Source organism: Doryrhamphus excisus, chromosome 15 (genome assembly GCF_030265055.1).
Source record: "Doryrhamphus excisus isolate RoL2022-K1 chromosome 15, RoL_Dexc_1.0, whole genome shotgun sequence".
In the NCBI taxonomy this organism is placed as follows: domain Eukaryota; kingdom Metazoa; phylum Chordata; class Actinopteri; order Syngnathiformes; family Syngnathidae; genus Doryrhamphus; species Doryrhamphus excisus.
The window spans coordinates 7,407,545-7,435,041 of record NC_080480.1 but is presented as its reverse complement, the minus strand read 5'-3'; the positions used below and the strand labels follow the sequence as shown (position 1 = coordinate 7,435,041).

The 27,497-nt window shown below is 41.2% G+C and overlaps 1 protein-coding gene across 13 annotated transcripts in view; it reads right to left on the bottom strand.

Moving 5' to 3' along the window:
* Positions 1-27,497, bottom strand: part of nfixb (nuclear factor I/Xb) — a 178,668-nt gene that overhangs the window by 83,248 nt on the left and 67,923 nt on the right. The window contains exon 4 of one of the 13 annotated variants that reach the window (XM_058049563.1): positions 475-5,772. The exons of the other annotated variants lie outside the window; for them this stretch is intronic. Coding sequence (XP_057905546.1) covers positions 5,699-5,772 — 74 coding nt within the window. The 3' untranslated portion in view covers positions 475-5,698. Of the gene's footprint in view, positions 1-474; positions 5,773-27,497 lie in introns of those variants that run through there. 13 annotated transcript variants of the gene reach the window in all.

Sequence of the window (27,497 nt, the reverse complement as noted above, 5' to 3'; positions counted from 1 at the left end):
TCGGAGACTGGCAGTTTGCCCCTGGGCAGCTGTGGCTACAGTGTGTGACTGCGGAGTGAATGAATAATGGGTTCAAGCTGTAGATATGTAGAAAGGTGTATTATTATTATTAACACTTCAATTATTGACTCATTAATCTGTGTGATGTGTGTGTGTGGGTGGGTGTGTCTCTTCAAAAGTCAACAAAGGGCAGAATTTTTTTTTCTTCATAGTAAAATTTGTATTCCAATGAACAAACTGAACAAAGATATTGTTGTCCTTAAATTAAATTTAAATTAAAAACAAATTATTTAAATTATTATTATTATATACTATTAAATATTATAAAATTATTTAATTCATTTTAATTTAATTTATTTAATTAAAAAATTACTTAAATTTAATTACTTACTTAAAGTTAAGTAGGTTTTGTGTTTCAATGCTCCAAAATTAATTAGAAATGTAATTTTGGTCCGTAAACACAATATTCCACTAGTTATGACGTGCGTGATAGACGAATACGCACCACAACAATGCGGTGTGTGCCTACAGCCACTATGTGGAAGGATAACATTGGATAACATTAAATTTGTGCACTCCATGACTATATATCTTTAAGAGGCAGTGCACCAAAGAAAAGGAAAGCCATCACCATAGAAGTGAAAATGAACATGACCAAAATAATTATGAATGAAAAGACTAATTTTGGCCCGTAAACACAAGACATACGTGGCATGAATTCAGTGTCTACCTGCAGCTACAATGCCTATTAGTCAACTTTGCAGACTTCATTATGTCTCCAAAGCAGCAGTGCACCAAAGAAAAGAAAAGCAAACACAGTGAAAGTGAAAATGTGCATCATAAAATCTATTACAAATTTTAATTTTTGTCTGTAAACACAAGACTCTCTCAGTATAATGGCTTCATACTAAACCAAACATGATCTTGTCTATTGTGAAGTTGCATCATCGCCTCTTTGTGCCTCTGGCACAAAAGAAAATTATTTAAGGAAAGTTAATGCTACTGAGTACTAGAGGAGTTATGGATTATGTGCACTGTTACAAGGAGATCTGGGAGGTTATCCCTTCAGACAAGCATGGGACATTTTTAAGAGCCTGCAGTACCATATGGCATAGGCATAAATGTACTACTATATTTCATGTCCTTTATGTGTCCTTTACAGTCAAGGAACCCAAGCACCTTTGCTTTAGTTAATAAACTATTTTGAACGGTGCTGTGGCATGTCCCGCTAGCCACCAAATTGGTCGGAGAAAGCAGCAACGGAAGTAATCCGGAGAATTAACGGTATTTAGCTGTGCTGCTCCCAAATCAAATCGTGAAGTCTCGTGAAGGCTATCAGTTAAAAGCCCTCCCTGTGTCTTCCACATGCTGGGAATCGGAGCTCGTCAGCCTGAAATCTTACCTGCACGCCCATTCACAATTTACCTCCTTTCCTCTCACACTCACTAGCTACCAACATTCGGCGTTTGCGGCCGTTCTCCCGTAGAGAGCGTCTGCCTGTTTGCCCGCCAGCTTGCTGTTCCCATAAAGACGTAGGAATGAGGGACCAATCTCATTAGGGGAAGATTAGGCCAACATCTGTTTGCTGTCCCGATGCCACTGCTGCTGCTGTGGAGTTGTGATGAGTGCTCATGCCACCACCGGCGTATTGTACAGTGAACGTGCAAGGAAAAACACACCCACTTTACACACAATCTGAGTTGCTATGAGATACTAATCTCACTGGCTTGCAGTGGGAGAGTAAACAGAGAGCAGAGTAAGTGAGGGTGTCGTCTTTGACCCACTGTATGGTCCTAGCCCACAGACAAAACCCAAAACAAGAGGGATGAGCGAGAGTGAGGACAGAAAGCAAACAGCTATCACGTAACAAGGAGAGAAAGGGATTTAGGGGGGAAAGTGAAACACGCCGAGAGGTTAATGGTAACAGAAGGTTTATTGTGCGGTTCTTTGGGGAGTGCAAAGTGGGAGAAAGGGAGATACTGGGAGGGGGGACAGAACAGTGGGCAGACCAGCTCTCGTAGACTAGGACCCTCCTCCCAAATCGCATTCCCCCTAAGACGATAATAATGAATTAATACGTGCTAATATGGGTAAAATATTTGAACCATTGTTAAAAACTACCACAATGTTTACATTATGTCTTCATTTTCGGTCATAGTGTTTTTCCGTCAGGTGTTGAGATTTCGCACTTTGTCTGGCAGTCCTTGAACGCACCATGGTTGTGTGCCGAGACCTGAATCTCAAACTTAACACATCCATCTCTTGTATGTCATTTAGGGATGCTCCGATCGGGGGTTTTGCGCTGCCGATTCCGATGAGTGAAGTCGGCCGATACCACTCATGTGGATTCATGATCATTTTTCTACTTATGATGAGTGGAAAAGTCAATGTTACGCTATGTTAAGCAGCAGTGGTGGTTGCCGGTCATTGTCATTAATGATAATAAATAATATGCATTTTATTTGGCGTGTCCGATAATATCGGCCTACTGGAATAGTTGGCCGATACTGGCTTAAAAATTTAGATCTTGGTTCATATCAGTATGGCTTTTCCGACAACAAGGTTGCTAACTCAGATAGCATTACCTCTGTCAGTATGTCAGATATCGGAAAAAAGTCAATATTATATATTTTAAAGGTTTTTAATAAGTGTGCGAGGCGTTTTTGTGTCATAGTAAACTAGCTGGACTGTTTTCTGGGAGACTGAGCCAACAATTTTATTGGCGTCTCAATTGCTTACTGATTTTTTTCTGGAGCATTCGCCAACAATATCGACCAACAAAAGGAGTCATTGTCATTTCCGAAATGACGGAGAGGATACCGTCAGCATATTTTGAAAAAAATGATTGTCATGTGTTTTGTGACACGCCCCTGCCTTTGAAGAAACACAAGTTGGCATTCACCCTCGCCCTAAGCCAAACGAACCAGACTTTATATGTCAAGTGTGTCTAGGACTTGGCACGCTACACACGTTGATCATTTGACTACACGAACGTTTACATGAACAAAAGAAAGTTAATCATCTGTTGAAACCGCCTTTTTTATATTATTAACTCATGCAGATTATTACATTGGGAACCAGATTACTCTTGCATGGAAACACTTGCACCAGTCTCTGTGGTGGACAAATAGGGCCACGTCTGGCCCCCGGGCCATCAGTTGGACAGCCTTCCCAACGACTTTTTTTGCTGGACTAGCAAGATATCCAATTTGTTTTCTGGAAATATCATTGCGGATGGTGTCATAAACAGATAAATATATTATTATTTACGTGAAAATATTCAATCTGTTGTAGGGTTTGGGTGTGAGGATACAGTCCTGCTCGGGACGAGGCGGTGTAAATCATGCAGGCACATCAAGATGCACTGTTGCACTCATTCACCAACTACATACAAAACATACACATGCAGTGTGCACTTCAGTATGAGAGGGATTTCCAAACTACAAACTAGCCAGATGGCTGGCAATCTTCTTGGCAACTTTTACAGACTTTTTCAGAGGGAATGTGCTTTTTGGCGTGATTGCAGAGAGGCTATCCATTAAGTGTGAAGCGAGAGCCAAGAGGTGATTAGCTTAGCCTGAAGCAGCGGGTTATCCTGATCCTGTTCCATAAAATAAAAATACACCCACCTCTACTGCTTCCTGCTGCCTGTCATGTTTATCAAATTCTTAAAGTAATGATATTACGGAAAATTTAACTTGCAATTTTACACTATATACTACACTGTTTCTTATGCACATTGAGTGCTTCTTACTGTACCGGTTTTTTTTTTTTTTAGAAGCTAAGACTGCAGAATGTAAGCACTGGACAAGACTCATGAGTATCAATTACTCTCAGGAAGTATGAGAGTAAACTAATTAATACATGAAAAAATGGCACGTCTCTCTCCACATCTTTTAGGGTTACTGACTACATACACCCCCTCATCGCGTAAAATTGAACTGATCCATTTGTGCCATGTGAAAGCCGCATCCAGCTCTTTGACAGGAACCAATCATGAGCTATGAAAAAAGTTGTCAACCCAATGGAAATTGCTCATATTGGTCATTACTCATAACAGTCAACATTAAAATCATCACACAGCAACTAAACAAAAAAGGTGCCTTGGGTATATACATTACATGTACTGTTTAAAGCAAACATCTAGCAGAGGGAGCCCGGAGCACAGAGCCAAGAGGGAGGCTGACGTCAATACAGCACCTGAATAAATGTGTTGCTCAAATACAGTGCCTTATGGGGAAACTTTAAAATATGCTTATTTTCATTTTAAACGTGTAATGGTGTATTTGATGTGCCGTTAATTTGCTGTGTGATGAATTTAGTGTTGCTCTCAGTAAGATGACACAAACTCTTATGTTGTTATACTGTTATATAAAATGACCTCCTGCAATTTCCAATGGGTTGACAAGCTCATTGTGACTGCACTGATAGCTTGTGGTTGGCTCATGCCAAAGAAAGAGCTAAAATGCTGCTAATTGCAGTAAACAAGTGATTGCTGTAATTGGTTATGATTAATACGTATGTAAAATGTAATATATAAAAATATGCTGCAGTTGGTAACTGACCAGTATTTGTCATGCGTTTTATTGAGGTTGAAAAAGAAATGCTATAAAAGTACTCAACATCGTATCTAATGATAATTCTGGTATCACCCGTCACCAAGACTGTACAGAGAAGGGCCACATTTTGTGAGCAATCATTTGAGATGACTCAACTCCCTTGACATTTATGTGCACAGAGTTTCAGTTTTTGTTTTGGAGTGTTATGTAACTGCAACATGCTTCTTGATTTCGGACCACAATCATGAGCTACGTACTTTGTCTGTAGCAGGATGATTAACAAGAGATACTGATCCACCAAGTCTGGATTCTCCTCTCTTTCAAGCGCCTGCTCCAACTCATTTTGGTTGCCTGTCTGACAGAGTTTTAAGTAAATACCAGCAAACAAGCAATTATTTCTGGCAGCTGTGGACCCTTCTCCCGTCCAAAAGACATGAAGGAGAGTGGGTAGAAGGGGAGGGGGGCGGATGAAATCACCCTCACAGATGTGAATTAAGTCAATATACTCTACTGTATATGCCTTTATTTATTTTAGTCTTTCTTTGAAAAAAAAAAAGATGAGAAGTAACGAGCATCAACCCATGGCTACTGCCCCCTTCACTTGACAGCATAATTGCTGATATAATTATTAATACATCAAGATTTCTCACATTTTAATTTCCTTGTACCTCCTGCGTGCTTTTCTTTTGGGTTTCTACAGGTTTCGGAGCAATTTGTGCGGTGCTAAAAAAAATACGGAGGACGGGGGAAAAAAAAATAGCAGAGCTGTCAAATGTAGAGTCTTAACACAAACCAGCTGGTGAGCCGATGGAGGTAAACAGACGCAAACAGAACCGGGCTGAGAGAAAGACGGCTGAGGGAGCATGGCGCTTGAGAGGGACGGATGCTGAGAAGGAGTAGGAGAGATGGAAGGCAGGAGGAGGGAGAGCTCGGATGCGAGATAAGGGGAGGGGGTGTGGGGGGGTACAGAGGGTGGCAAATGTCTGCGAACAAATTAAGGCATTGTAATCAAGACTTGACAGAAGGAGAGGAGGAGTGGGCGCCTGAAACATTTGTTCACATCCATTATTGGAGATGACAATACAAAAGCAGGGCTTTGTTCCAACATGCTATAAACTGCTCTTCATTGGGGGGTGGTATTAATGTTTTAAAGCTGTATCAGAGATGACAGATGTGTTTGGAAACAGGTTAGGGGTGTTGTACTGTCTCTTACCTGTTGTTGGCAGGGCGACAACATCAGCAGCAGGCCAAGCATAAAGGAAGACAGAAAAAAAATCAATTAGCGTGAAGGTTAATAAACATTTATAACTTCTTTCCTGATCACAGACTTAGGGTGGAAGTTCTGACACATTGGCAAACTGAATCCAGGCTGCATTTACACTTCTAACATCCAAATTACATACAAACACCATTGACGTGGTTGATGCACCTTTGATGTGTCTTATTTAGAAGTACTGTATGCTTTCATTCATTCATTTTCTACCGCTTATCCTCACGAGGGTTGCGGGGGTGCTGGAGCCTATCCCAACTGTCTTTGTGCGAGAGGCGAGGTACACCCTGGACTGGTGGCCAGCCAATCACAGGGCACATATAGACAAACAACCATTCACACTCACATTCATACCTATGGACAATTTGGAGTCGCTAATTAACCTAGCATGTTTTTGGAATGTGGGAGGAAACCGGAGTACCCGGAGAAAACCCACGCATGCACGGGGAGAACATGCAAACTGAGGGTGGAATTGAACTCAGGTTAACTAGCTGTGAGGCCTGCGCGCTAACCACTCTTTCGCCGTGCAGCCCCTCCATGTTCTTATTAGTACTAAAAACTGCATTTGCCGTGCACTTTGACCCTCGATCACCAATTAACCTGGCATGTTTTTGGAATGTGGGAGGGGAGAACATGCAAAACCCTGGTCTCCTAGCTGTGAGGTCTGCGCGCTAACCACTCGACCACCGTGCATACTGCATGCTTTTCTTACTGGAAAATAAAAGATGTGTAAATCCAGCCTCAATGAACCTGCAATGACTGCAAAAGAACCCTCAGTCAAAAGTTTCCTTCCCTTGCAAAACACTAGCTACGACTCCATCAATCATCACAGGAGATCTTGTACTGTTTCTACTCTATTAAATCTCCAAAAAGCACCGGCACCCAAGTCTTAACCATAATTCCTTGTCTGAGGCTTTCTCTAAGTATTAAATATGTGGAGTGAATGAATACAAGACATGTCTTTGACACCACCACCATGTCAGAATACCCCTACCCCCTTCTCTCTATGTGGTGGCATGGCCCCTGTGAGGTGACACGGGAGCTGATGAGGCCTGACAGAAGGTCAGTGACCTCACTTCCTACTCTAATTGGTCCTGTGATAAACCATCTCTCTGTCTCCCGGGACTTCAATATCCCGGGGCTTAGTAAAGCAAAAGGGGAGTGGGGGTTAGAGTAAAGGGACTCTAACGAGGCCTCCTCTCACTCAAGCATTTGGTAATACGCTAATTAATTTTAAGAGTCCGACATTCCCTAACTGGTCCTCACTAAAAACAGATGTTAAGCGGGGAAGGAGGGGCAAGGGCGGCAGGGGTTCTTGAGTGAAACGCAGACAAATATCTCCAGAAGAGTGGAAAGAAAGGAATGAGGCCGCTGATTCAATAAGACGGGGAAAGGATCAGTCGTTTTGTTGCCTCTTTTGTCTGACAGGTGAAGTGAATGACACAATAATTTCACAGCTTGCTGCCCGTTTGACAGATTCTCCTGTGTTGCTGATGAGGTGCACACACCATAAAATGCAATACAATGTAATCTGCTTAAACGGGGTAGGGGGGGTGAAGACACAGAAAGCACGGCTTATTCACGCGATGAAGTGGAACCTCAGTTAGCGTCATTAATCCATTCAGATACACTTTATAGTTTAACATGCAAAACGGCATGTTAATGTTACTTTCACCTTGATTGTTGACAAAGTTATTTGGTCATGGTAATGGTAATGGTTTTATTTCATTTGAACATGCATCAGATTACAATTGAATGCATCACATAATCAGTTCACAGTTCCACATGTACTAGGAAGTAGGAAGAAGCAAAGCTTATTAAATCCTACCCCTCCATCTGGTACTTTTACAATCAGTAACTGTTACATTTGTACACTTCCTGCTTTTCTAATATAGTTTATTTTTGTCACGTACCGAAGTACGAGGTGATATGACCATCCAATGACATAATGGGTACCATAGTAAGTGTCAATATAGTGATATATATAGCACATCATGACTGGTTCAAGACTCTTCATCCTTGTATTTAGCAAACATCAACTGCTTGTTTCTTGAATTCGCTCATCATTGTGCATTGTTTGAGGTCCTTGAGGTCATTTCTTTCAGTTCAATAGCAATATCAAATTACTGGCAACTTATTTTTGGCTTCGTTGTGGGTTATTTTGCAGCCAAAAAAAGTGTGACTTGTGGTGCAACTGTGTTAGTTAGAAAAGAACTACAGAGTCAACTGCTGATGATGTCATAGATACTGTTCCATGTTGAAAATATATTACAAATACAGTTGGACTCACATAAGTATTAATAACAGGTCAAATATTGTATTCTAACCAGGAAATGTACACAAACTGCAGGCAATTTTTTATGAAAACCAAAAAGTAGGCAAACTAAGGTACATCTGTATATCAGTCAAACAATGAACTTAATGTTTTCACATAAATAATTCCAAACAATTTCATTGTATTGTTTGATTTGAGCTAAGAGACCCGAGTTCAATTCCACCCTCGGGCATCTCTGTGTGGAGTTTGCATGTTCTCCCCGTGCATGCGTGGGTTTTCTCCGGGTACTCCGGTTTCCTCCCACATTCCAAAAACATGCTAGGTTAATTGGTGACACCAAATTGTCCATAGGTATGAATGTGAGTGTGAGTGGTTGTTTGTCTATATGTGATTGACCTGAAGACAGCTGGGATAGGCTCCAGCACCCCTCCTTGTGAGGATAAACGAAAATGAATTAATTAATGTTTTGACTTACTTAACATATTGACCTGAATGTAAGACCCCTGTGAATATAAGACGACCCTATCTTTGGAAATATATATTTTTAGATAAAATATTTTTAATCATGTTTTCACCTCGGTTTTATCCATCATATTTTTATATTTATTAGCTGCCTGGCAGTTTTTGATGACTCTGCAACAGTGATCATTAATATATTACCATTACCATCCTAACTATTGTAAGCAATAGCAGCCATATAATACCTCTAGTGGCAAAATGAGGCTTTAGATACAGCTTTGTAAGAGATCTCATAAGACAGTTTAGGTTCCTGGGGAGAGCGTGCACGTGCATATACAATGTCATGTACATTCATATGACATTTTTAAGTCGGGGGGGGGGGGGGGGGGGGGTCAGTGAAAACAGGCTTAGAAGAGCACATTTGATTTATTTTTGTCAAATGTGTCAGTGAGATCTGGAAGCGATCTGCAATCCTGACAGGAGGGAGTGGGTAGGGTTTAGGGGGGGGGGGTGTGCTCAGTTGTTATAACCTCTGACCTTTCGGCACGCTCCAGGGCCTCCCTAAAGCCACTTCAAATGCACCCTGCATGGGAGCCCCCCCACCCGGTGGCACAGCAAGCACAAGGGAACAAAACAGCAAGGAGTCATCTCAGCTGTCATCAGTGCTCAGTACTTTGTTTCCTCCATTTTATATATGAAGTCCCGGTAATTAAAAGTTTGCAGTCAGGGTGTAGTCACACCAGGTCGGTCGCTATGTGCCTGGGGCCTCTTTACACTTAAAAGTCTGGTACGTTTGGAAAGTGTGAGTGCCCAAGTGTGCTATACACACGGTAGTCTAGGGTCATGGATTCATGTAATGGCCGTTCTTACAGTAATAAATAATGATAACTGACCTAATTCATAATAGGAATAAAATATAATGTCTCAAAATAATCTTCCACAATGGGAAAAACGATGACACCACCACCCCATCGCCATCAAGTGACCAGAGGACAAAAACTGTTCCATGTGCTTTCATTATCACAAAGTTAATTTTGTATTAGTTTTCTAACAAATGACTGACCCACTGACTTACTGGGATTTACAGGTTTAATCCCTGCGAGCCACTTTCATTACTTTAATTGACCTAATTACCCCTTTTGTCCCTCCTGTTTCATTTTCTCTGCTTTTGGATGGGAGTCTGAATACAGTGTGGCAACGATTCTCACAGACCCACACAAAGACACTTCACAGTTTTCCAAAACACTCGTCTTTCCTCATCGTTACCCCAGAGAGAGTTGGATGTCAAACAACAGACCCGCGCGTCACTGTCTTTGCCTTCACGTGTGTGGTCTGATTGGCCTGAGTGGGCCGGGCGGTAGGAGGTGGCGATGCGGGGGACATGCCAGCATGAGGAAATGCGATATCATCCGTGAGCTGTCAACCTTCAGTGACAAAGCAAAGCCCCGGCCAGTCTTGGTGCAACACAGTTGATTTCGCTCCACGTCTTGTCAAAGCTGCCCCACCATTACTAACCTACATAAAAACCACCTGACAGTTGACAGGAATCTGTGATCAATCATCATGATGAAGCACCCATTCACCCTGTGTAAATATACAGTTTAACATAATGCACAGTAAGTGTTGCAGGAGCGCTCCACTCCACATACAGGAATTCCCTTCAAACATTAGTCTCCTACCACACTAGCGTACACTTCCAAGACTGAGGTTGGAAGGAGGGTTTCTCATTTATTTTGGCTGTCTAAGCAGGCCAACATAGCCAAACCAGAGTCTTCCTGGGTTTCTTCTGGCTCGCGGAGCAGAAACAAGGTAGCAACTGCTCTAAAGAAGATTTCATTCCACTCTTAGACTGGCACTATCATGTATTTTAATTCTCGGTGATTAATCCAAGTGTATTTACGCTGGCAAGGATGCTACCTGGCAGTGCATGATTGGGGAAAAACAAATACAATAGAAAAGCATGATCATAGAAAACCTCATTATAATATAACCTTTACTTGTACTTGTATATGATACGGTATGTAACATAATGTTAATCAACTGGCGGCACATGGGCCAAATCCAGCCCAGGAATGACATCATACTGGCCCTCAAGTTGAGTTAAAAACTAGGGAGCGGCAAACACACTGCTAATGCACAGGCTACACTTCACTGCATAGGCTACGGGATCACTCCAAGGGACATAAGGGAGAGTCACGGCTTTTAGCATAACATGCTACCAAGCTAACTAGTGAGCCTCAAATGTATTTATTGTAAACTTCCAAGTGTTTCAAACAGAATGGGGAAGAAGAACAAAGAAGCCAAAAAATTACCACTTCCACACAGAATGGAAGACCCGTTTTTCCCACTGTATCATGTCAGACATGCCATAGCCGACTAATGTAATGCAATGTAATATCATGTATCATCAATGTTTTATGTCATTACTGACACCTAGTGACCAGAAATATTTCAATATTTCTGACAAAAAATGGACTCCCAACCGCAAAACAGCGATCATTGATTTTTGGAAAGCGGTGATAGAATGAGGGAGTAAGAATAATAAGTGTAAAGGTGACTGTAAGGGTGTTACTTCATGTCTACAAAGGGCTCTAATAATTGTTAAACAAGTCTTCCATGCACTAAACTACGAAAATATTCAGTTTATGAATAATATTGAATCCTACTTCATGTAAATGTACCAATTAACCATCATAAATGGATGACTGTATATAATATTTTCACAGCAGTTTTTTTTATTTGTTGTTAGGGGTTAGATGTGCAAGGATATTTAAAAATATGCTTTTAAATATGAAGGGTTGCATTAGCCTAAGTATATTTGTGTACTTGGATGAGGACCAAAATATTGAAAAATGATTAAACAAATTTGATCATGCAAAAAATGCTGTGTGAGTGTGTGGGCGTGGCCTTAGAAGTTCATCAGTAATGAAAAAAAACGACATTAACTTAAAACCTACAATGTGATTGGCAATGTGGTGCTAATATTTTGCAAACAATTGCTGAACATACTGTTGATCACAACTGTCAACATTCCCCAATATCGGGGGAATGATTTGATTTTGGGCCCAGCACTCGGCAGATTGAGCCGTGCTCGTGTCCACGTGTGAGTTCACCATCGCACATGCTGGAACTGTCATCGCATTCATCGACTCAAAGCTCTACGCATACATTGAACACATGCATACTGTGTGAAATATTGACACAAGCTGCCGAGAGCCTGACTATACTTTTGCAGCAAAACACAGAAATGGCCTCCAATTTTAATCATTGAAATAATTAGCACTGTAAGAGAATGTAAAGGAATGCTGTGTTATGGTGACCTGCTGGTCATTTTTAAGTCAAACTGGGCCTCAAGCTTTATCAGTACAAGAGTGAAACTCATCCTGGTCATCTATAATGGCGGGTGGAATGAATTCTGGAGTCAATGAGCCGAACAAATATTCAGAATTCAGCCCATCTCCCCCTTTTTTGCAGCAATTAGTATAATGATAATAACACACTACATGGCATATAAGGTATTCTGCTATGAATGCTTGGTTTCATTACAGTAGAACCTACCGCCCTCCAAAAAAAAATCACTTGCTTTCCCTCTCTCTTTTGCCTCCTAACTCCTGCACCCCTCCTTTCCGCTCCGTTCAAATCCAAACAAAAGACACATCTGGTCTGTCTCCTGCCCCCCCTTCTCGGCTTTAGCCCACTCGCTCTTTAACTCTCTCCTAGTTTCTACTCTACTGTTCAATTGGTTCTATCAGCAATAAGCGGAGCGCTTAGATGGTGGGAAGAGTCGGATTTGCTCGAGGGTCAACCGCTCCATCCGAGTCTCTTGCATCCCACAACCTCATGTATACAAACTCCTCACTGACTGTATATTTATCTGCCTTTCTCAAAACCCGTTTTGTTTATCCAACACTGCTGGATGACAGACTTCTCTTCACTCTTCGGTGCGGCGAAGCGGCAACATTTCAACAGTTTAAATGCGACAGAAACGGGGAATGTCTCTGCTCCAGTATTGATTTCCTTCTCAAAAGAAAAATCTTCCTCATCCGCTCTGCCGAGTCAGAGCCCTGAGGGAGTCTCTGGTCTCCATCAGGCCCACTGACACCAGCACAGACTTAAATGGAGCCGACACACTGCAGTGCAAAGAAAGATCAGGCGTCTGACATCAATGATTGTTCATCTATATTAACATCAGTATCAGCAGGATTTTTTAGGGCAGTGATAGTAATCTGCCACTGAAACTTTTTGTCTGCTGGGAGATGATACTGTGCACGAGAAGATGCTGGTTGACCATGATGGAAAGGAGCCTCATCTGTGTCCTTCCACAGATGTAAGGCTGTCCAGCTGGGTGTCAATGACAGACCTAGTCCTCCTCCTTGAATTTTCAGGGAAATCTGCCACTGAAACTGCTCTTCGGTTGGGAAATGATGCTGTTTGTCCATGATGGAAAGGAGCCTCATCTGTGTCCTTTGCTCTTCCACAGATCTAAGACTATCCAGCTGGGTGCCAATGACAGACTCGGTCCTTCTTCATTTTTCAGGGCAGTGATAGTAATGTGCCACTGAAACTGCACGTCTGTTGGGAGATGATTCTGGTTGTCCATGATGGAAAGGAGCCTCATCTGTATCCTTTGCTCTTCCGCAGATCTAAGGCTGTCCAGCTGGGTGTCAATGACGGACTCTGTTCTTCCTGATTTTTCAGGGCAGTGATAGTAATCTGCCACTGAAACTGCTCTTCTGTTGGGAGCTGATGCTGTGCACTGGATGATGCTTGTTGTCCATGATAGAAAGGACCCTCCTCTGTGTCCTTTGCTCTTCCGCAGATCTAAGGCTGTCCAACAGGGTGCCAATGACAGACTTGGTCCTTCTTGAGGCTCTTTTTTGGTTGTTTTTTTGTGTTTTTCAGTATTTTATAGTTACTACTTCATTGTGTAAATCACACATCCCTTATTCATTGCGTAAAGGGAGTAGATTGTATAGCCCATCCCTGGTCCAATGGATCACACCATGTCTCCAACACCGCCTCTGATTCACCTCACGACTTGACGCCGTCACATCTGGACCCAAGGTGCTTTTATTGAACCGCAATGTCTTTTGCCTCGTCTCGAATTTTGTAATTACTTTCCCTCGCCATGCAGCGTTTTTCTCTCACTTTCCTCCTAGCCCTCCCCTCCAATTTTAATACAGAAAAACATTCCTGGTGTTCCACACGGTTCCAGTGAAACCTGGTGCTTATTTTCAGTGTCCTAAATTGATAGCAAATGTGAGGAGAGATCTCCCACCGCAGACCCCCCGCCTCCCGTCTTCTTGGCAATAGCAGTGAGGACACATAGAACATTTGCATGACCATATTGAACCCTAGAGTTTTATGTTTTTTAAGGTGTTCTCTTTTATTGTCGAACCGCCGTGTGTTTTTCTGGGGTAAGACAGTCGACAGCCTTGAGACTGAGTCATAGACTTCTTGTTTTTCAATAAGCCCCCCCACTGCACTACGTAGGCCAAACCTGGTCAGTCTCAGCTGTCTTTACCCATAATTCAACAATCCCGCTGTGTTTGTTTTCTCTTTTTTTCTTTGCTCTGCAAGTGTAACCCTAACTGCTGCCTTCATTTTGTGGAGATTTGGATATCCCAAAAGCTTTCCATTGTTGGGGATGTGTGCCAAGGAGAGAAACCAAGCCTCAGAAGCTGCCCCTTGGTTGGTAAGACTGGTAATACTTCTGATTGAGCACCAAAGAGCGATTTATCATGTTCTGAAGAACATAAATCTGATGCACGAGTAATTGCATCTCCACGCATTCTGAAGTCCACAGGGCTTATGATTTCCACCTTAATTGGCCAATAAAAACAAAATTTATTGTAAAACGCAAAATTTTGCAAAAAGTCATGTCATTGAGAGGAGAAGGAACATTCGTTTGGAGAAATATTACCCAGGCGGACCACTCAAATGTGGCAGAATCTCATCAGAAACACTAATCTGTCCCCTCCTGAACTAAACACCGGCGAAAGTTGGCAAAAAACTTGATACTACTCTTTTACGGCGTGTGAATGGAAGCTAGCAGGGGTATCTTAGTTTAGCAGAGCATGCTGGTGAGGCTGTGTGTGTCCGCAACTCAAGTGAGTGATGAGTGTTATTTTGACTCTTCAATTCTTCAATATGAACACATTTCCGGTCTTAAAAATACAAATGCTCTTTGCCACATTTTGTTTAATTGTGCAAAAAAAATAAGGGTGTCATGGAAAATATCTTACATTGATACTGAATTGTATCTGTGACTACATCATTAATCACAAGCCCAGGAAAAAGTAATTTATTTTAGTAGCATAAAAGACTAAAAAGTCGTAATATTATGAGGAAAAAAACAGTTTTAATTTTTGGAGTATTAGGTTCAAAGGTCTGTGAAACTAAACTGTTTGAAAATATTTGATTGAAGTGTAAATTTAAGCTGAAATTTGTAAATTAATGTAAGCAGATATGTGTTTTCTTCCCCTCTACTTAACATTAGTGGTTAGCTCTTAGCTAACACAATGTTTATATATTAGACCAACACATGGTCAACATAGGTGACTTAAGTGGCTCACCATGAATAAAACATATTGTTTTTTATCTAGTGAGAAATAGTAAGGCAACTTTTTCATCATATTATCGCACAGATCAAACAAGAGTAGTCCTTGTTTGTACATTCAAAAGTCCATTTACTTTTGTAGATGATGTCAACTTACGTGTAAAAATTTAATGTTGAACTAACGATGACTACCCTTGTTTGATCTACGTAGCAAAATGATGCAACTGAACTGTTCAGGTTGTCTTATCGGAGCAGGCTCCTTTGGTTCATGCTGAAAGACTAGTAGGCAAGACAGCTCTCGTCTGACTAGATAGGAGAGCTCTAGTCTGAGGGATTGTTGATCTGTAGTATTTACCCTCTAAAAAGGTAGAGGCATGACCAGGCTGGAAGGGTTTCCGCCTTTTGTGATGCAACGTCTTTGAAAATGAACATGAACATGAAGCACCTACCGGTAACAATGCTAGAGTTTGATGAGTTGATCTGCTCCCTATGTCACATTTACCAAGCAATGGGATGGAGGTGGGCTGGCTGATGGTTACTGAACTGCATGGATGGAGATCCAGGCCTGACTGTTTGCATTGGCCAACATTCAGCATTCCACATGTCTTTGTGATTTTTGTTCCCTGACCTCAAGAGACCCTCCACACTACTGTAAGTTATACTCTCACCAGGAGAACAGATGGATAGAGAAAGAAAGCTGGAATCCTATTGGTCTTTGGCTCCTTTCTAAATGCATGTAATGGAAAAGAGAACAAAGAAACAGTGCAGCTGGAACATCATAAACATCGGTTCCCCTCATACACCGGGTCATATAATAAGTCCTTGAAAGTACAGTGGAACCTCCTAAGTTGAACTCGGATTTCCAAATTGTTTGTATTGATCAGTTAAAATGTAAAATAATCCATTAATATTCAAACACTCACCAGCATTTAACATTCCATAACAGTAATGAAAAGCCACCATTTACTGGAACATATCATGCCATTAAAGTGTAAATAAGTATAATGTTGGTATTCTCAATGTATGTATGTACGACAGCCTAATTCCTAACCTTTACAACGTGCAGAGTGCCCCGAGATAAGAGCTGTTTTGTTTGTGTTTGATATGAATAAAATTGACTTGACTAGACTGATAATTATTTTTAATATATATATATACACTCACTTCAAACAACAGTGCATGGGATAATATCCATAGGAGACCAGGCCCAATGCTGCAGGGACACGTAAAAGAACGGGTTGCCTTAAAAGATTAAACACAGCTCACATATGTGGTGTAAATACCTTAGGAATAATTCACCCAATGTGAGTCTATATGCGGTAAGCAATTAAATAAATTTAAAGGAAAAAATCTAGCTTTGTGGTAAAGGGACTTGAAATTATTGTGCTTTGCTATTATTATTTTTCCAGCTACTAAATCACCGTTTTGAGGCCTTTAATATAATAGAAAGCATATTTTGCAAGTGGAGTTTCCTCATTAAACATGGTTCATTGGTTCCAGTCCTTATTGCGCTAGGTGAAATTCCCTAGCGAAAAGGCAGGACTCAATATTCAATATTATAACACTCTCGAGCATTTTTAACATTAGAGCCCTGGATACTTTAAATAACACCCCTACAGTCCTCCTTTACTCGTATTACCTAATAAAGTAGACATGATAAGCAAAAACAAGACAAAATAACTCACTGTTAGCATTAGGAAAGTTCTAACTCAACATGGCTCATCAGCCTATCCGCACTTTGACGTTTCGTCACTTGATTGATATATCGGACAGCCAGTCTAACATTAATCTGCCATACATAGAAATACACTCCAACAACACTGTTAGTTTTGTTTACATCAGTTTCTGCGCAGGCTGAAGTGACACATCCGTTGCTTTAACAATGCCAATCCATTACGCTAACTAGCTATCCTCCAATTTGCTTATTTTAAACTTACAAATAGGTTTGAAATAGTAGGGAAGAAGGACAAAGTGAGAAGACAAAAACATACCACTTCCACACAAAATAGGAGTAGTACGTTTTGGCTGCTTCTCTGTCTCTCTCATAGGTTTTCAAGCCGGATTGACTGTCGAGGTTAGTGCCTCTGCAGCCAAACTTGCATCTCACAGCACACACACACAGACACAATGGTGCATTCAAGGACTGCCAAACAAAGTGAAATTTCGACTTTGACAAAAAAAAAACACGAGTGAAGCATAAAGGCTTTCTTAGAGTGCTACCTGTACTGTACATTTTATCTGTATTATCATTAAAAATTATTACTGACATACTGATTGAGATGTGGTTTTTTTTAACAAATTTGGGGGACATACAATATAGTCTGTAAAATAGGGTACTATGTGTTAACAACTACTTATGAATTAATGTAAACTTCCTGGTCCAGGACAAAGGGAATCTCATTCCTTTGGCCTCCAACTGCACCCACATCTCGACCAAATAAAACAAGTACCTTTACCTTTAGGTAGCGCATCCTATCTCTTACCCAAACACAGTTCATTGTCTGTAAGGGCAGCGTCTGTGACTTCATGTTGGCATAACAGTGTCACTGTCACCTTGACTTTCACAACTGACCTTGCTTGCTGCACAGCAAGATAATGGAGGTGAAGCGGTGCAGAGTTTTACACTAAATAAACATGCAGTGAGCATCTGGCAAGGAACCCCAAGACATGAAGTTGCTTGAAGAAGAGTTGACAAGAGAGGGAAGGGTGCTCATACCCAAATTACAAAACAGGTATCGCCTTGGGCCTGATCTAAACAGGATTTACCTGTTGCTGCCTGGAGTTCTTCTGTTGCTTCCCCTCATGCATCCAGCAGCGCCGCAAGGCCCAAGAACCCAAAGAACTTGTTAATTCCAGCCCATGTAAGCAGTGACTGTTGCAGTATTTATCTCCCGCTGCACACTTTGGGTTCTTAAATGATCACACATCGCCGCACTGAATTGGATGCTCGCAAATTTCCAATCTCTAAATGTCAGTCAAATAGTAACGGACTATATGCAATGATGTTGAAGGTTGACAAGATTGACAAAGGCAATAACACCAGTGACAGGAAACTATAACAGCACACTTAGGACTGAGAAAGGCCTTAACTGAACCCACTCCAGTATATTTCATTTGCATTGCAAATGAATCAAGGAGGTTTACACTAAAAAACAGCAATAAAAAGGTATGTGTGGTGGATTACAAATAAAGGATCCAGGGAAGGGTACACACGCAGGAGAGTAAAGAGGAGGCATTGTAGTGGTAGTGAGAGTGAAAGTCGTCATAAAACAGAACTGTGCCACCCAGCGACCACATCAAGGCTTCTTCTTAATGACAGGCTTAGAGAACACATGGCCGACTGAATGGTGGCGTGTGCGAGTGTGTTTGTGCGGAACACATCTGTACTGTTCTGTCAACGGGCAAGTTAACCATGGACTATTACGCTCAGCATAGACACATGTTAAGGACATTATGCTTACCACACAGCAGCACTCAACAGGCGACCAATGTATGCTGTGGATTTGGAGCACGTCTTCCGCAGTTTGTCTCCATTGCCAGAAATTGTATAATACTAACAAGTTTTATCCATGAAAATTTTTTTCTGGCCTGCACAGCGCGGTCGAGTGGTTAGCGTGCAGACCTCACAGCTAGAAGACTAGGGTTCAATTCCACCCTCGGCCATCTCTGTGTGGAGTTTGCATGTTCTCCGGGTTTTCTCCGGGTACTCCGGTTTCCTCCCACATTCTACATGCTAGGTTAATTGGCGACTCCAAATTGTCCATAGGTATGAATGTGAGTGTGAATGGTTGTTTGTTTATATGTGCCCTGTGATTGGCTGGCGACCCGAAGACAGCTCGGATAGGCTCCCCCGACCCTCATGAGGAAAAGCGGTAGAAAATGAATGAATGAAATATGTTTTCTTGGACATGCATAACCTTCTACATGTTACACTCCTCCATGCTTTTCCACTAAAATCACTTAGGATAAAGATGGTATCTGCAAAATATGAAATATGTGAAAGGATCTTCTCCTATGAAATAGACAGTGATAACTAAGCAATGCAGTGGTCTGTTCATAAAACAAATACCCACTTCTGGCATGCTTGGGAACCTGCTGCATGTCTCAGACAGAACTTTTATGACTTCCCACCAGTCTCGGATGAAGCATTAACCTTTCTCAAGTCGATAGAAATAAAAATAAATAGAAACTATTTGAAAACAACAGGCACCAATGTGACAGGATGAACATTATTATCGCTCTTAATGAAAGATGCCCTAGAGACAATCCAGTCAAATTCCAAGAAAAATAGCCTGCAGGGTAAAAACAACAAAAACAACACGCCCGACCCGAACAAAGAAACCAGGTAGTGGTGAAGTGATGGACGCACTCAAATCCAGGAAAGAAAACCCCTGATCATTTTTACAAACACCTTTTAAGCAAGAGAGAGAGAAAAAAAAAGGAAAGCCCGACCACAAAAGAGAGTCTGTACTTAAGCTGTTTCTGTTTAGAGGTCTAGCCAGGACGGATCCACTGAGAGCACAGTCAAATGGAAAGAGAGGCGGATAGAAGAGCTTTATTTCGTGAACAAACTTTATGTAGTCCCTGTTCAGCATTAGGATATAAAAGAAGTACGGACGATGATTACAGTTTTTTGGAAATTTGTTTCAGCGGGACGACAACTTTGGCAAAGGTTAGCCTTCATAAGTCAATCTCAATCGAGCAAGCTAGTTGGCAAAAAGACAAGGTACAGTATTGTAATGATGAGGTATTGCAAAAGGAATTCAACACCGGTTTGTGCCTGGGGCCAATTATCAAACTGCTGAAACTAAAACTAATAGTAGTATTGCAATAATATATTCATAATTAGGGTAAGACTGTTACAAAGACAGAAACGGCAGCAGATTTTAGTTTACTGAGATAATTGTGGTTCTTTGCACAAGGATTTCCCTGCATGACTGCCAGGATTGTGTAGTTGGAATGTCGGTCCAACACAAAATCTTTTAGTCTATCAGAAGATGGGGGAAATTTTCAAAGCATGCATCCAAAACAGAAACATTGGCTTTGTCGTAATCACATTAGCAAGTTTGTTTAGGTCACGTCGGAGGAAAAACCACTTAGGACCATAGCGGGGGGGGGGGACTCCATTCCTGATGTCTTTGCTGTGAACACGCTTTGCAGTCAGAACCACGGAGAAAGTAAAAAGCACAGAAACGTGGCCTTGACAAGAACAAGTCGAGGCATCCTAGTGCTCCGATAACAATCTACACGTAAAATGAAGCCAGGTTGCTCTAATTCAGTAGTCTACATCCCCTTTCTACCAATGTAAACCTGGTGCTAAACTGTTTTTTCCAGAGCTGGTACTGAAGATTGTACTCTACAAAAACAGTAACCAATGCCAGCTGGCGTGGCGAAGTTCAAGGACGTTGGTCAAATGAATCGTCTTTTCGATCGTTGCATAGCACTGCTCACCTGTCATTAAGTGGGCGATCAGTGGACCCGGGTTCAAGCCCCTAGAGCAGGGGTCTCAAACACGTGGCCCGCAGGACACTAGTTTGAGGCCCCCGCCTTGATATGAAAGTTTAATGTTAGTGCGGCCCGCGCAAGTTTGATATGGATGCTGTATGGTATCATGTACCCAGAAAAAATTATTACGTTTGATTAATGTTCATGTTAAAGGTTAAATAACTGTTAATAGTTATCCTCCCTATCCGTGTGGAAGTGGTAAAGTTTTGGCTATTTAAGTTTAAAGGAAATAACTTGAAGGCTACCGTTTAGGTCGCTAGCGCTCTAGTTTGCGAGTTAGCATGTGTCTCAAGACCCTGCAGTTGCGCAATAAGTTGTAAATAAAAAGTATAAAAAAAGAGTATAAAGATAAAGTAAAAAAAGAGTATAAATGTGACTATAGTGGTGTTTTGTCATGTCTACAGGGCTCTAATAATGCTTTGTTCATTTTAATCTGAAAAAAATAATTTGTCTACCCACCAACTATATGTGGTTTCTTAAGTTTTTATTATTTGCCGTATTATTATTATTATTATATTTATTACTGATTGATTTTCTTTATTCTTGATTTATTTATTTTTCATCTTATTTTGTGAAGAAAAATAAAAATTAAGATATTTGAGAACAGTGGAATGTTTTATCAGAGCTTTTCTTGTAGAAAATTGGAACCAAAGCAAAGTTTTTTAATTTTTTTGGTTTTTAATAAATTATTTTAATAAATAAAGACCCCAGCCCTAGAGGATGTAAGGTCGGGTTGTGCGGGTGACCACCGTTACAAGTGAAATCGGAAATGTATTTTGTTTTCAGGACAGTCGTTGAGAACAATGTGGTTTTATAAAGCACGTATTTGTTCCCGTCCAAGAGCAACAGGTAATGTTATGATCATACTGTTGGAAAAATTGAGTATCAAAACAATGACACAACCGAAGCACACACAGAGCAGGAAACCATTACTAAAAAATGCAGATAGACCATTATTTTCTTTTCTCTCCAATTCAGTTCAATTGGAACCGTCATCATTTTTTGTTTATTATTTTCCACTGGCATTCCCATCCTATATACAACATATCGGTCATCAACTGTCTTTTTTCTCAGCTCACACCGCTGATTGCAGAAGCTACTGCTCCCCACAATCGTTTTTGTCATAAATCCTTACCAAAAAGCCCAACAAAAACTGAAACATATGAAAACTGGAGCGGTTTTTCGCCATCCAAAATAATATCAATTGAATTCATCCACAAATATGAACAAAAAACACGCTTTATAGAGAATAGCTGTATGTTTACATGGTAAAACAATGTGAAATAAAAATAAATGATGAATGGAAGGGGCAAATGAAAATTTAACAAAACTTTTACTGAACTGCATCTCCCTTTAACAGCCTGTGTTAACTCAGAACATTTACATTACAGTCCTATTAAAACAGACGCTAACTTTGTGTTTCGCAATGAAGTCGTTCTTGAATACTTTTCACCTTCTTTGTTAAAGTTCTAGCACTTTCTTTGGCATCACGGTGGGTTATTTTGCAGTTGAAGAAATAGTTGTGCGTCTGTGTGTGTTCTATGAACAAATGAACCAAACAGTAAAGACAATGAAATGATTCTCTGGTCTGGAATCTGTCTATAGTGTCCTGACTCAAATCTGTTTATAGTGTTCTGACACAAAGAACCACTATCCATTCTTCAAATAGTATTAAAAACAGCAACCGTTCCTGGCAAAAACCTTTCTTTCACTTGTGTTAACAGTCCTATGGTGACATGGGTGCCCCACCATGGTGATGGTGGTTTTACCAGCCCTTCCCTCAACGTGTCAGTGTTTCCAGATGGTCTCACAAGACTTGAGGCAGAGATTAGATCATGCTTATTCTTCAACAATTACGGTTTTCCACATGAAAAGGTGCAGCCAAAGCCCCGATGTTCCTTCTCTGTACGCCTCTTACATTGTTTACTCTCTGCCTTTAATGGCCTCCTCAAGGCTACCTCCTCTTCAAATAAACACCAGCGTGAATTACCTGAGCTCCTCTTTTTCTGTAGCAATGCTTGGCATGCATGTATATTTGCTTTGTATGTTTGCTGAAGGAAAATCTCACATTAAGGGCAGGAACCAAGAAGAATGAAAGCTCAAGGAGAGATGCTTGTGACAAACCAATCAGCTGGTAGCACTTTTGATGAATAACAGTAGATCAGTGCCATAGCTACGTAGGAAAAGGTCTAAGGAAAAAAAAGCACTCAGTAGTTAATTTCTAAAAAGGATTTTAATTATCTCCAAATTCATGTGTCCATGTTTCTAATAAGTTTTAATTTACACTTAGCTTACAGGCCTGTGTGGCTCCAGATGGGTTACATAAGTAACCATAGTATTTCCTCTTCATGTGTAGGCATCAGGTGTGAAGTAGGTTCAGGTGCCGAATGAGTAGGGGGGGCAGTCCAGGGAGAACCATCACACGTTCAAAGTGTTTGTTGTTGCTCGGCCGGATTCTATGGGGTGCATGGGTTTATGCATGGAGGCACACCCAAAAACATACTTCACACACTTGACTCCACAGACTTACAGACAGCCACTGGGGAGTTAGGCTTAATCTTTCTGATGTAAAGCTCTGAAACTAACTGGGGGGGGCGGGGGGGCGTCACGGGAGCAGCAAACGGCTGTCAGTTAATCAATATGGTTTTGTTATTTTTCTTGATGAATAAACGGCTATTTTACAGTGATTGACATTATAATATGAAACTCCTGGGCGCAAATTCAAAGCACTAAAGTGAATCTCACATTCCAGTCACAGTTTCATACAGCAAAAATTGCCTTATTAAAAAAAAAAAAACAATATTTACATAATGCTACTTTAGAGGTCGGCTGATTTTGTCATTATTTTTCCCTGCCAAGAAAGTTGTGACAGAACTATTGTGTTTGCCAACTTTTTTGTTTGTTTTTTTTTTTTTTTGCTTTGTCTGTCTGCAAGATGAAGCAATGTCTGACAAAATTGGTGTTAGGGTGTAGTTTATCCACCACGGAATGAATTGCACAAGTTTGTGCTAAATCCATTTCATTTCACAAAAACGACATATTTTACTCTGGCTTTTGGGTTTTGGGGAGGTATGCAGCCTTCTAGGTGCTATTGTTTTAATGTGAAACTGCCTTTTATGATTCACAATCCCAGCCTTTGTTTTTGGGTGGTCTGGCCCATTAATGTCAGTATCACAGTGAAACTTTGGCTTTAAATTCATCCAAAACAAGTTCATGGATAATTTTTATTTGATAGTCGACGGTCAAGGTTACTGAAACACACACAAAAAAATGATTTGAGAATTCCAAAATGTCCAAAGTGTGGCCTGAGGGAGTTCAGACAAGAATGTGAGGTGCATTCACAGACATTCATTCATTTTCTACCGCTTATCCTCACGAGGGTAGCAGGTGTGCTGGAGCCTATCCCAGCTGTATTCTCTTCCTGGACTGGTCACCAGCCAATCACAGGGCACATATAGACAAACAACCATTCACACTCACATTCATACCTATGGACAATTTGAAGTCGCCAATTAACCTAGCATGTTTTTGGAATGTGGGAGGAAACCGGAGTACCCGGAGAAAACCCATGCATGCACAGGGAGAACAAGCAAACTCCACACAGAGATGGCCGAGAGTGGAATTGAACTCAGGTGTCCTAGCTGTGAGGCCGTGGATTCACAGACATTTCAATTCATTAATCGAAAATGGCTCTGTGACTCACTTTTGAGTCTTGAATTCACCTGGAATTCGGTACTTAAACTGTTGGCCAAAATCAACCATTTTCTATGCCTCACAAGGGTCATGCTAGAGCCTATCCCAGCTGTCTTTGAGCGAGAGGCGAGGTACACCCTGGACTGGTCGCCAGCCAATCACAGGGCACATATAGACAAACAACCATTCACACTCACATTCATACCAATCTACAATTTGGAGTCGCTAATTAACCTAGCATGTTTTTGGAATGTGGGAGGAAGCCAGAGTACCCGGCATAGAGATGCCCGAGGGGGGAATCAAACCTAGCTGTGTAGCCTGCTTGCTAACCACTTGTCCACTCATCCAAAGGGGGGGAAAAAAAGTCCAAAGATCAGGCCAATTGCAGTCGTAGAAGTATGCTGTGGAAACAGAAGTACTTGCTAGCCTCTACAGAATTACTGTAACGTTATTGCCTTAGCACTGTTTTGTTTTGTAGGCTTTCAAAATCAACACACAACTGCCACCGAAAGTAATGTAATGAACATGTGCCACTCTAATTAGCAAATCTAAACAAAAGATGGAATTTCATCAACTTCTTTCCTCTTAATTTGTTCCATATTTTGTACCGGCCACTGGGGAGTGAAGGGGGAAAAAAACTGTTTTCTACATCTTATGAAATTTATGCATAGAAGCTGCCAAAAAGATTTCTAATGAGTTTGAAATCACAGACAAGTGAGTGGTGCGCTGACGGTTGACAGCATAATGAGCATTTTGCCCTCGGAAATGACGCCTGTGAAATGGAGCTGGCCGACCTTATGGAATGCCACCAAATTAAAGAAAAACTGAACGTGTCATTAAGAGTATATTTTAAATTGTCGGGTCAAACATGCGTCCTGGATTAATGATCATTACTATATAAAATTATGAATATAATTAAAAAATAATGCTCAATTAATTAAGTTAATTATGTCCCGATCTTCAGGATCTGCGGTTGATCCACTGTATTTTCAAGATCGGCTTCCGCCATGAAATTGGACTGATCTGCTTGCCGTACAATATTCGGAAGTATGGGCCACACGACAATACAGTCGGTGCGGTAATGCAAAGAAGAAGAAGAAGAAAATGCGACACCACCATACAGACATGTCTGCGGTATACCAACGTTGGATATTCGGCTCCATAGCTACAGCGGTAGTTGCCCCTCACTGTGCCCCGACTGCTGTGTCATGGTGCGGGGAGCTCGTACGGGAAGTGCTGGTTGTTTACTCTAGGGACCGTCAAATTACTATTGTGTTGAAGAGGGTTTAAGAAAAAATGTGATATTCTAAATAACAACATAAATTGATCTACAACCATGTCAAATGATCTGTCTTACATTAATTATTATTAATTATGTATTTTGTGTGCCCATTTTTTCCCAATTGTTTTTCCCACTTTTATTGGATTAGGGACCTGACTTCCAGAGGTTTGCTCCAAAAGCAAAACAATATTGCTGATCATGCTGGGTAATAAATTCCGCAATACTTTGGTTGCACTATTTGTACTGCTTTGAAGAGTTGTTTTCATAACTACTAAATTCAGATCGGAAGCCAAAAAATATGTATCAGGACATCCCTAGAGCTAAAATTGGCCGTATTGAAGAAACATGATAATGAAACTTTTTTTTAAAAAAAAGGCAAAATACAAGAAATTGAGACACCCATAAAACACACAGCTCCAAGCCCTCCAAGTATGACGATGATCGCAAAAGTTACCAACAGTGTCGGCAAAAGTCAAATACAACTTTCACTTTTGCTCTGCCTCACTTAACTATGGTGCGTTCAAGGACTGCTAAACAAAGTGCAGCATCTCGAGGCTTGGCGGAAGAATCAGTGACGCACAAAGACAAATATATGTAGAAATTGAGGGCCGGTACCTGTATTATCTTGTATTTATAAATGATTAGGATCCATTTTAAATCCCAGTGGATCCCAGCATTAGTGCCCGGTTCCCACCCATCATCAACTCTTAGCACGGACAAATGAGTGCTGGATTTCTTCAGGAGGAAAAACTAATTAGACCAGCCTGATTAAAATGGTTTATAAGTGCAGCCACACAGAGCAAACAAGGACTTTTATATATGGGGGTGTACTTTACAGTCTGAGGCGGTATTCCATACTGTGATTCACACTGGGAACAGACCCCCACCCACCCCTGCAACGCCATATATTCACTCTGTTATTTCAGCGAACAAAAGCTGGGCTCTCGAGGCCATGGGTGGATCCATGAAAAGAAGAAAGGAGTCCTGCTCCTGGTCCTGCTGAATGGGGCCCTTTCACACTTAGAGAGGCCTGTTTACTCTCCCTCGATAATGGCTCTAATTTTCTGATCATTATTGAGTAATTCCATCCTCCCCCACACCCAGCGCTTAACGCTTTCTCCCCATCACTCACGGACACCTTGTTCACATCTCGCAAGGGCCCAAAATATACCCCGGCCCCTAATGATTGGCACTACTACGAGAATACACCTTCACTTCCTGGAAATCCATCAAGTACTCATTTCCTATTTCTGTACATTCTTGTAAACATGTAGAAATACAGCTGCAGTCACTATTTTTGGGCCTTTAAGGGTATATTTGATGTTCTTGTCACACCGTGCATTGTCAGTGAGATTTAAAAACAAGAATTGGGTGCAAAAGTTGGATTCATATCAACTGGACAGATTCAAAATGTCCACAAAATAGTTTTACAATTAAAAAAATGTGAATTACAAAAGAAACTGATAAGCTACATTTTGGATTCCATCCACTTTGTGCATGATGCTGCCACCACTAGCTGCCCATGATGATGTAAAACTTGCTGTGCACAGTGATACTGGTGTTCCAGCAGTCTGCATTTCATAGCAGAGTCAAGCCTTGGTGGTTCCTGGGTTGTTTCTCAACAACCATCCATCCATTTTATTCCGCTTATCCGGGTCTGGGTCGCGGGGGCAGCAGTCTCAGTAGGGAAGCCCAGACTTCCCGGTCCCCGGCCACCTCCTCCAGCTCCACCGGGAGGACACTAAAGCGTTCCCAGGGCAGCTGTGAGACATAATCCCTCCAGCGTGTCCTAGGTCTGCCCCGGGGCCTTTTCCCGGCTCAGCATCCCCCCCAAAAAGTGTATTTCATTTGGGTGTGACAGTTTGGGTCATCTTTCAGATTGTGGCATAGCGGTG